Source organism: Lonchura striata, chromosome 15 (assembly GCF_046129695.1).
Source record: "Lonchura striata isolate bLonStr1 chromosome 15, bLonStr1.mat, whole genome shotgun sequence".
Taxonomy (NCBI): domain Eukaryota; kingdom Metazoa; phylum Chordata; class Aves; order Passeriformes; family Estrildidae; genus Lonchura; species Lonchura striata.
The window spans coordinates 10,300,773-10,312,852 of NC_134617.1; the positions used below are offsets into that span (position 1 = coordinate 10,300,773).

At 40.0% G+C, this 12,080-nt stretch overlaps 1 protein-coding gene across 8 annotated transcripts in view; it reads right to left on the reverse strand.

Annotated features, from left to right (window-relative positions):
• The window catches only part of RAPGEF6 (Rap guanine nucleotide exchange factor 6), a 122,631-nt gene that overhangs the window by 45,328 nt on the left and 65,223 nt on the right, over window positions 1-12,080 (reverse strand). For all 8 annotated transcript variants that reach the window (XM_021549539.2, XM_021549537.2, XM_021549542.3 and 5 more), the window contains one exon: window positions 2,265-2,396. In XM_021549539.2, coding sequence (XP_021405214.1) covers window positions 2,265-2,396 — 132 coding nt within the window. The remainder of the gene's footprint in view (window positions 1-2,264; window positions 2,397-12,080) is intronic.

The window sequence follows — 12,080 nt, forward strand, 5'->3', positions numbered from 1 at the left end:
CCAACATTAACTGCTAAAGCTACTGCAATAAATCCATAAAATACATAAGTGCACATAAAATACATCTTTTATCAGGTTACTATTTGCACATTAGGCATATGAGAACGAGATACTAAAAATTCACTAAAAAATTAAGGGGGAGAAAATCACTGTGGGTTGTGGAGGATTTTCCCCCCTCATGCCATGTCTGTAGCACATCTTCTCTTCACCCACAGCTTATCAAATGCTTGATTCTCTAATGCTATCTCTCAAAGTTAATGTCACTGTAGCTCTGATCACACATGGCTGTAAAATTATCTTGCAAGATCTCACTCATCAGTGATGAACAGTGGTGACCTGCCTCAGCATCACCCTGGCCAGCCAGGAATTCTCTAACAGATGTCCTTACTTCCTTCAGGATGCAAAACCCAACAGGTGAATGTCACTGAAAAGGAAATTCTTACTGAGAAGTCCTAACTCCTAAAAATTAATATAAAATTTGCAGTCATTTTCACATTAATTATTCCTTAGTGTACAAAATACCTAGAACCACGGTTTATTTGCTACAGTGCATATAAATATGTTACTCCATCATTTTTTTGTTTATATATATTTTTTTTTTAGCAATTATGCTCTTTTGTCATTTATGGATGAGCAGATATAAGGCAATTACCAATAAAAGATAAAGAGTATTCACTTATTACAATATACCATTGCTAGAGTGATATCTTTGTTATCAATAATATATTTTAAGTGCTTTTCACTTAGAGCAACCTCTCCAAACTACTCAGGCAGGCAACTCAAGCACCCTGTTTTTATGGTCTTGCAGCACCTTTTCAAATCCAGTGCCCGTGCAGCTGTGGGATCTGTGACACTGTCAGCCCTAACTCCAGCCCTCATGGCAGCTTGTCCTGGTGCTGAGGTCCCCATCACCTGGCTGGTCCAGATCAGGAAGATGTAGGAGCAGCAATGTTGTGGTCCTGCTGCAATCACCTTGGCAGGCTTTTTCCAACCCCAGTGCTCCTGGAGCTGTAGGCTCTTGGGCTCCCTCAACCCCAACCCTAACACTGACCCCAACCCTAACCCAAACCAATATTATGGGTTTTCCAGATCAGGAAGGTGCAGCAGCAGCAATGCTGGGGCCCTGCCATGATCTCCCTGGCCTTTTCCAGCCCCAGGGCTCCTGGAGCTGAAGGCTCTGGGACTCTCTCAATCCTAACCCTAAACTAACATCAATTCTGATGTAGTCTTGATTCAGAAAACAAAAAAGAGTAAAAATAATCAAGATACAAAACACCATCTTCCAGCATAGCCTCTCGGAAATAAGAGAGTTTATGAAGCACCTTGGAGAGACTCTCTCAGGGATGTCAGCTACTCCTGATCTAGCTGGCAGCAAGCAAATCTAAAGAAGTAGTAAGATTATAGATTAAATATAAAAAAATGCAGAGATACTTTTAGTGTTCTAAACTAATTTTTGCTTTAATGCCTTATTTTTCAAGTTCCTTAAGCAATATATTGCTGTAAATAGGTATCATTAATCTGTTTCCAGTATAGAAATAATATCCAGGCAGCACCTAAGCAAAAGGAACAGGTGTCTAAAATCAAGTTACACCTATACCATGCTCAAAAACTGCTGTATACTCTGTATTGTGGTCAGACTGCAACTTGGAAGTGGAAAAGCTGTGATCAATACTCATCAATACAAATCCAAGCTGAGCCTCCTCATCAATCAGAGCATAAACACCCATGAAATGAGCTCTGCGATTTGATACAAGACAGGTGACTTATTAAGTGTATTATCAGTAAACAAATGAAGCCATCTCTGGCTTTCAGCCAACTTCTGCTCTCAGGAAGCCACACCAGAATTTCCACAGTCAATTAGTGTAAAGTGGGTTTATTACCACACTTTTGTTTGCAGAACTGAACATCTGCTATTAGCAATAAATAAAAATAATCAAGAATGGTATTGGAAACACCAGGCTGATTTAGAGAGATTTGTTCCATTTCAGAAAGGAAAATGATCCCATGAATCAACAAATGTTACTTTGAAAAGCCACAGCATACTTGGTGGTACAGAAAGATGTGAAAAGAAAAAAAAAGAGCTTTACAGGCAGCAGTTTGTTGCATTTCTGTGTCTGTGGGAGTGATGAGCCCCACGGGCAGTGCAGGGATAGGTGGAAGCATCAAGAGGGTTTTACCCAGTCTTGGATAAAAGCTCACTCTTCCTGTTTATGGAATAATTTTAACATCTAGGAAGGAAAATTATGAAACCAAAGCTGTCTTACCTGATAAATATCAGACAGGCTGCTGCTCCCAGAGTCACTGGCAATGCTACATCCTGACTGGCTTGAAGGGACGTGCGTCACCTGGGGATGAGGATTGTCCGTGAGATGCATCTTGGTAAGGTCAGCTGGAAGCTGAAAATAGATGAATTTGGGGAAAGGCAGGAAAAAGAAAGGAAAACAAGATGTGTAAGTCTGATTTGAAGACAAAGTTTGTCATAAAACTTTGGTTAAACAATTTAAATTTGTATCTGAATTGCTGGATTATTGAATCAAAATCAACCAGAATCTGAACCTGTAACTTGACATACATTTTGAGAAAAAGCTAGTTTAGACTAAGCTGACCCCATCACACTTCACATTTCATAAAACTGATGGAAAACAATGCACCTTTCTATACAACAAAGGCCTGGTATATTTACAGCTAAGTGACATACCCCAAGATGACAAATATATGATGCTGGCCAAACAGCACACAGTATTTAACCTTAGCTGACATTGCAATCCATTATGAAGAAGCAGGATTCCTCCTTATAAGTTCAATTTATGCACCTTAGCTCAGGAATAACCTTTAGCAAATACCAGTGTAGAACAAAAAGTCATGTAATATAAATAAAACATTTGGTCTGTAAAGGGCTTTAACTTATCTTTAAAGAAATGAGTACACAGAAAGAATATTATGCATTTTGGCCACAACTATGTACAACGCCACCCCTATTTTATAAATCTATCTGTAAATGAACACACATGCAAATATCTAAATTTGAGTGCATTATTCAAGTTCATAAACATTCTTTCTACTGAAAAAAAAAAAAACAGCATTAGCTTTTAAAGACTCAGAACTGCATGGAATACTGTCAAAATTAACAGTCCTTTAATTCAGCCACTTGTTTACTTTTTGGCACATATACTTATTTTTTAAATATTAAATTATTAAAACTTAATATTTTTTAGAATTATACTCAACTATATTAAAAGCACATTGTATCATGTAATCATAGATTCTCTATGTGCTTTTATAATTTTTAAATTATACAAGTTATATACTGTTTCCTTTGGAAAAAAAGTTGTGATGCAGAAAAAGTCCAAAACTACTCCAATAGCATCAACTGTTGTTATCAAAATGAAAACATTTCTTCTGTACAACAAACCAAATTCCACACAATCGTGTAAGCTACTAGATACTTGGTCCTACAAATTAAAAGAAAATACTCTTGAGCTGATATCAACTTTATAAAAACTGACTAAACATAAGAGAAGTGTAAACAGGTTTTGATTTACCATCACGATTCCATGTCCATTATCTGAAGAACACGCAAGAGAAGTACTTCACCAAACACTAGTTCACATCTTTTCTGAAAACACAGATGGCAGTACAGGTCTTGCCAAACCTTCCCCATCCCCAGGGAAAAAATTCTTGAGACCCTCTGACAAATGCAACATAATTTTACTACCAAATCTGGGATAAGGAACATGAGGGACCTTGCAGCCCTTTCAACTCCCAATGACATTCTCACTGGCAATCACTACTCAAACACAACAATCCTACGAAAGAAAACATTACTCTTCCTCACTATTCTAATTTTTACCTTATTCTAGCCTTGTTTTTTCCTAACAAAAGAAAAGTATAAAATACCCAACCTGTACATTAGTATCTATGGTCACATGAAAAGGAGAAAGTCTGAAAAGCGAAACGTTGCTAAAATCCCACAAAAAAAACCCCTTCAAGCAGTAGGGGAAAGAAAGGGGCTTGGCAGAATGAGGGTTAGGGAACTCAAGTTGTGGTGAATTTGATCTAAATACAAAGGAAACACAACACTTTAAAACCTATGTTTAGCCACCAGAAAAAGTTTTACAGGCTGAAAATACCTATTTTCAGGATCTGAGAACAGCCAAAAGATCAAAGCAAGGGTGACAACATTCAATCCAGTGGCCAACAGGCAGCCTCTCTGCCAGCACACGGGAAGATCTGATTTACACCAAGGTGTAACCTCCCAGCTGCAACCATGTGCAACAGTGAAGCTGCGATGTGATTCTGATTTGATTCTGGTCCAGAGCACGGGCTGGTTACTCCTGGAATCCCAAAGGCACATTGCCTACAGAAGCCATTCCTGTGAAGAGCACTCTGCAGGCTCTGCTCCCAACAGGCACAGGGCAGGAAGCATCATCACATCCTCATCCTCTCCTGGAGCTCGGACCCTGCAGGTGGGTTCAGGCACCGACATTTCGCTGATGACACCTGCATGGAGGAGGCTCTGTGCTGTGGCAGCAGCAGGGAGCAGCCTGTGCTGCAGGTGACCCTGCTCCTGGAGCACCCTGCAGTGCCCCAGCCACGCTCCCAGAGCCACAACCCAGCGGGTCACAGCATCACTTCCCAGGCAGGTCACATCCACCAGCACTGTGGCACTCGCTGGCAAAGGGACAGGGCAAGGCAAGCTGGCAGCTGCTGAAAACGCTGAAGGGCAGTGGAACTGAAAATCCAGGAGTTTTAGGAAATTACTGAACAAATCAGCCCACATAGATTCACTGACTCTAGCTTAAAAGACCACAGGTTTGCTGCAAACTCTTCAGGCTGTCTTACCTTTACAACCTCCCTATTCCAACAAACAGCTCTGACTTCAGCTTCAATGTTTTTGTCCATGATGAAATCCAATGCTGACTGTGGTAACACAGACATAAGGAAATCTAATTTAAGCTCCCTTCTATCCAGATTCTCAAACCCTCAAAACAGCTCCAGTAAAACAGTGAGCAGGACCAAGAGCAGAATCAATTCTGCAGGATTTCCCAGGAGAACAATGGCAGGTGCTGCTGTTTATCAACAATTGGTGCTGTTAAAGCCGGTTCTGGCTCAAAGACATCCCAGCACCCACACATATGCACTGCCACATACAGATTGTCTTCGCTAATTTATTTGAGATTTTAAGATTCTTGTGATGAACATTATTTTCCATACCTAGATTGAGAAGTGGGGCTCCACCTGGTCTAGTGGAAGGTGTCCCTGCCCAAGGCAGGGAATTGGGACAAGAGGAGCTTTTAGGTCCCTCCCAGCACAAAACATTCTGTGATTCTGTAATTCTAAGTACTGATGGAACAAGACATGGCTCTCAAAATAAACAGGTTGTGAATATATTTTGTGTGTCATTTTCACAAAAACCCACTGATGATCAAAGCACTGCCAGGCTTTCCAAAGGAGTATTTCTAAACAACTAATTAATCAAAACTGGTCTTCAATCCCCCTGCCAGCACTCCACTTCCATCACCTAATAAAGCACATGGGTATGTTTGATGCTCCTGCTGGACTTTGCAATATATTCTTGCAAAAGACATTTAATGCATGTTAGATGCAAGGAAACATTGCAATATCTCTTTAAATTTGAGAGAGAGATAAGGTTTATTTGAGACAAGTGACCTTTAAAGTACTGCTTGCCACTCGACTCAATCTCCCAAAATAAATCACAGCTTCTGTCTTTTGTATGTCATTTTTATTACCCAAAGTGATTGTTCTTTCTTGCAGAGCTCACCAGGCAGCAAGATACAAAGAGGATGTTTCTGTACCAACATGACAGCGGACACGGGAAGCTCTTGCTGGTTGTGGCAGGGAAGTTGCTGCAAGTGACATAAAATTGTCTTCACTATTGGTGACTTTGACTTTTTTTCTGAAACTTAGAAACTCCTGTTACAAGAGCATCAGTATGTTGAAAAATCCTGTGTTGGGAAACAAGGTCCACACAGTAATGTCCAACTATGACCATATTAGATGCTTTTGGATGCAGATGTTTAGATCTGCAATATCTGCTGGCTAACTGTATGCCCCAGAACCCCCAGATAGGAAAACCACAAACACCCACAACATTCTGATAGGCACTCCAACAGACTACTTAGTTGACACTTTAAACCACAAGAATTTCATTTTTTAACAGGAAGGGATAATCTGGAATTGTAATATGAGTGCATCTGACATGCTGGCACAGCCTGTCCCGGCATCAGTGCCAGCACATCCTTGTGACTGACCTTTCCCAACAAAGGGATATTTAGGAACAAACCCCCCCTGTTGAAATGCCGCACTGCAATTCAGAACTGTAGCAGAAAGAAAGTTAAGAAAATAGAAGTTACTGTCGGCACAGCCACCGGCAGCTCTGCATCCCCTCTGAGTGAGGAAAATACAGCTAGTGATTACACCAAAAAAATCCAGCATCAACAGGGAATTTTTAAAGCAATATTGCAAACTGCAAGAGGAAAAAGGAGAGGAAAAAAAAGACTAAATCATTCAGAAGCTCATCCTAAAGGTAGCATCAGCCTGGCATGCCACACCAACCCAGAAGCACCAGCAGCTTGGACTTATTTTTGTTAAAGGAATTTGAAATTTTGGAAGAGGATTCACAGGCTGATCCCATCTCATTTGCCAGAACACAGCCACAGCTGGGAAACAGTCACCTCATCCAGGAAAGAGAGGAGGTGGTGGGAGAGGAGATGGGAGTGTAAAAACCAGCACTGAGTAACATTTATTAAAAATGAGATGCACAAAATACTGAACTCTCCCCAGACCAGCCTTGAAAACCTGAGGTGAAGACTCCAAAGGCCCACCAGGAATTTGGCTTTTTCCATCAATTTCATGGGTGCAGCCACCTGGCACCAATGCAAGGGGAAGCAGCACTGCTGCTGCCAAACCAGAGAAACCCCAAAAAACTCTGCAAGCTCCAAAGTGTCCTTTCTCCTATCACATAATACAAAGCTTAGTTAAAAGGAGCATTTTATTTTATTATGTTCATTTGTTTTTTAATAGACATCAGGACATCTTGGTTTTATACAGAATTACTGACTTTCTAAAAGTAGTTTGGTACCAAGAGCAGAATAATGATGTGATGGTTTCTCCCTAAGACAGCTGACGTCTCCCACTGTTCTCCAGCAAGAACAGTATAAAGTATAGCAAAGGTGAGTACAAGGTTGTATATCTACAAGTCTCGTGTCTGTAATTTTGAAATTAATTGGAGTGTAAGCTCCGATCCATGACACAACTCACAGGCCAGCAGACCAAGGACACTGCATCTGCAGTGACATTTACTTCCCACATAAACACCATTTACTCTCAGCAGTGAAGTCATACAGAATACTTGGGAATTAAATTAAAACCTAATTTTGCTATAACAGACTTTCAAGACTGCACATGCTCTGTCCAGCAGAGCAAATGACGTGACCTTTGACGAGATGACCACCCATCAACTTGTCTGAAAAGGACACTGAGAGTGATGTCAGCCTGAGGACAACCTCCCTTCATGTGCTCCTTATGAAGGGTTTGCTAAAAATAAAGGCTATAGAAAGCCATTGCAGAGTCTAAATAGAGAGAAAGGTAACCACAGAAGTCACAAGTTAAGTTTTGTCACAGACTGGCCAAACTGAGACATTTTTGTTTTCTATATCCCTTTTTTTTTTTCATGGAAAGGAATCAGTAGAACCTCTTTTTACAGAGACTATACTCTACATCCTTTATTTCCATATTTACTTTAGGATTTGTTGATATCTTTGCTCTAAGGAAAAGCCACATCTGTGCCTTTGGGCTACAACTTTTGAAAGTAAGTATCAGTGTTTACTGTTACACTTTGGATAACCAAAATATACAGGCTGAAAGGCATAGGCAATATGAATTTGCAAAGTAGTCTTGACAGAGGGACACAAGACCTATGAATTATCTTTTCCTATGTGTAAAAGCTTCAACACTGTGTTTTAAACCTGCAGTAAATTGTGTATTTATCTAACATGTCCAGAAGGATCCCAGAATAAAGACAGTGGCCAAAGGACTCATCATGGGGATAAAAACTAATAAAGGAAGCACAACCCACTGAACTCTTCTGGTCCATTCCAAATTCAAATTAATGGAAAGAAAATGGGCAATAAAGAATCAAAAGGTTTGCCCCTTTTTAATACTCCTTGACAGCAAAGTTTTTTGTCAGTTTTCTAGGAGCCCATATGGATGTTTACAACCAATCAATGCAGTCTGGACACAGCAGAACCATCAGCCTCTGAGAGAACAGTCTGTCCTTTTCCAGGCTGTATAAGCAAATTTTCTGTCCTTGGTTTTACAGACTGTCAGTAACCTTCTACCTTGTTTGCTTTTCTAAAGTTCCCTGAAATGTTGCCAGCAAGGCTAATATTCAGAAACAACACTGGAGTTATTTTCCATAAAACAGCCGAGGACAAGCACAGTGCAGCGCTGTGGTGTCAGGGCACACATACAGCTGCTGGTCACTGTAAAACCCCCAACTCAGCCACCTCACAGTGAAAACCAGATCTACAAGACAAACAGTCCCAATTTTAAGGCACATTTATTGAGCATTTTGTTTATTGACGTTTTGCATTAAGAGGTTTTCACTGTTGTAAGCTGGAACCTATTAACACATGCTTGGAGCATTAACTGTGATGACACTGGGTGACCTCTGAGCCTTAGGAAACACTCCTGCTCAGCCTCCATCATACCCAAATGGATTGAGGACAGCAATTTTCCTTTCTCAAATGACACAGAAAGCCTGGACTGTCACAAGAAGCCATTTAAAAAAAAAAAAATCAAGTATGTTTGCCTTAAGTCTTAAAAATTAAAAAGACCACATAATCGAAGAGCTGAACAGAACCCCAGCCCTCTGAAACAGGACTTCTCCAGATCCCACCTCTCCTCTTTCAGTGACCATATCTTTCCAGTCCCTTCAAACACCATTTTCTTTTTTATACCCTTAATTCAACAGCTTTCATACCTTTCATATTAAACTAGATCTTCAGCAAATTCTACATTCCACCATCTTACTGGCAAGTTGCTTGGATGATCTCACTACAGGCTTCTGTTTCCATTATCAGCTTGTTCATTTACACAAGATAACTAATTTATTTAATTCATTCTACTTTTCCTTTGTACAACCTACTGAAACAGGAGCAGCACTGCTCACTTCCACTGACAGCAGTCTCTCACCTGCAATCCTTTCTGCTCTTCTCCATCCCATTCATTCCATCTAAGAAATGAAAAAGGAACAAAACTCTTGAATGTTTTTTCTTGGCATCAGTAAATTATTTTAATCATCTCATGTATCCTGCCAGTAAATCAACAAGAAACCACTAAAACCCATGACTTCTCTGAAGTTATTCTGTAGAATCTTCAGCAATCTTTTTCACAAGGATTTGTATAAATTAATTCTGCTTTATATTAACATTTTACATACAAGCCACAATTCTCCTCCAGTTCAAAATACACTCAGAGCTGTGTTAATGGGAGAGGAGAAAGTTGCCTCTCTGAGATACAAAGAGAGGCCATTTAGGTGTCCACAGAGAGAATAAGATGAGCCCAGCTGAATTACCCATGCTGACATCAGTCTACAGACTTAATGCAAACAAAAACATTTCCTCCTTGAAGACCACAGATGGTTCACCAGTGGCACAAAAACAGATTTCTACAGCTTTTTAAAAAGCACCAATGATGTCTGGGGAGTGAGGCTTTTGTTGTTTTTAAAACAAAGTGATGGCTCAAGCTTTCTACCCAGTAGGTCCAGATAAAATCCTATGCTCTTCAATAACATGATGCAAAAAAACTCAGTACCTATTTAACTACACAAACTTCATGATAATATTTATTTCAAGGTTTCAATTCACTGTCTACAGTATCTACTCCTGGTTTTATCAATACTACACACATGAATCTCAAAGAAATAAAGACCAAGTTGACATCATTCATGACAGCCTTGCAGTGCCTCAAAAACTATTCCTGAAGCCTTCCTAAAATATCTCCAGGCTTACAATAAGGTAAAAAAAACCACACATAACACACAAAAACCATCTGGAAGAATTAATAATCCCTAGAGGCTGTTTATTGCCTCTGGTAGTCAAGAGCTTTTTGGTCTTTGTGGCTCCTATAGCACATAGAAATTAAAATTCTCTGAAGTATTACATTTCCTTAGTTACAATAAGGTGACATGAGGACAGAATTTCAAACTATATTCTGGTGTTGCCTTAAACCACACATGTAATGCAATTTTAATTTGGTTTTCATATGTCTAAATTATAGATTACTACTATGCCTTAACTCAGGATAATGCTAAGTGTCTGACACGCAAACAACTCAGCTCTGGAGAAGTGGGTCTGAAAATTCACCCACAAAAAACTGTACCAGTATTGCTTGGAGCTCCATTATAAAGGGAATACCGATTAAGTAAACATAATTGATGGCTGCAAAAAATGAAGACCAATTCTTCTCTGGTCCATTCACAAAGTAACATTTTCAAAAATGTCAACACTTGTATTTTTGTTATTTTGAACACGGAACAGGAATGTTCAAAAATACTTATTTTAATCCAACTTTTACTCTTTGTTCTCACCACTGAAAATTAATACAATAGTAAAAAGTGCCTTGTGTAAATAATTATAATAGAAAACAAAGTGTGACAGGGACTAGTGATGCTCCGAGTTCTACAAGGAGCCCATAAACTCCAGCAGCCACCAGCAGCCTGATGTTTGGGAGCTCTCACTCTAAGCCAGTACGGCAGGGCACATAAAATTCCACATCTACATCGACCTTCATTGACTAAATAATTTATCAGCTGCTAGGTGCACAGATTGGTAAAATAGAGCATGATGACAATCCCTCCTTACACATCCTCGGGCGCTGACACGCAGGTGACAATCAGCTCTGGGGCTGGGCGCCAAGGACACGGAGCACGGCGAGCACAGCAAGGCTGGCAGCACCACCTCTGAGCCAGCAGCTGTCCAAGGAGGCCCTGGGATACTGCACATGCAAAAAAACCACAGGAGCACCAGTCTTCCATTGGTGCTTCCACGTTTGCTTTCTGTATTCATCAAGAAATGCGTTCATGGAAGCGAGAGGGGCAAAAGAGGGTGGTCCCGACCTAGGCTGTAGCTGAAAGGAAAATTCTAACAAAGAAGGTTTAAACTAAAGTCTAGGAGGAAATAAATGAACAGATAGGTGTTTATTTGCATACTAAGAGCCAATTTCCCATAAAAACAATACTTCAGGAAAAGGCTTTTTCTGTTGAAAAGTAGCACAGTGTGTACTTGCACTTAACTTTAACATATTATACACCAGAGTATAAGAAAATCCAAGTTTTCTGGAGCAAATGGCCATATAGCTCATACTAAACCATTTTAATCTTAAACTATCAGGCAAAAAATGTATTTAAGAAGTTATACAAAAAGTATCCTGCAAGTGGCTACAGAAAACTGAGTTAAAACTTGCATCTAAGTGTAAGAAAAATTGTTATTTGCCAATCCAAGTCCTCACCCTCTAAGTGCTCAGGGATCATAGTACTGAGGAACCAAGAGGCTGTGCTCCTACAAATAACATGGAGAATCAAAGCAATCCTTCTGAGCAATGGATGAAGGGGAAAAGGATCAGAAAATATAGGGTAGGAGGGACCATAAATACTCTGAGGAGCTGGCTGAAACTCCAAAACTTCCAAAGAGGGCTAAACCATGCAATGCAAAGTTCCAAGCTCTGCGATGCTGAAAGCTGGGCTGGAGCTACAGGCACACACAGACAGATTGCTGGGAAAGGCAGGTCCGAGGGGAAGAGAAAGACCTTATCAAAACTGACTGCAAAAATAAAGCAAAGGATCAGTTACTCTATTTGCTCTAAAAACACTTAAAATTCATACTACTGGGGCTACTTTCCATGTAAGCACGTTAGCAAAGATAAGGATGACATAGAATCAAATCAAGGACACACTATCAAAGCTCTGTTTTTCTTCTGAGGAACTGAAATGAAATCTTTAATTGCATGAAGATTTCAACTCAAGATCCTGGAGATCAAACTGATGCCCTTTGGAATCA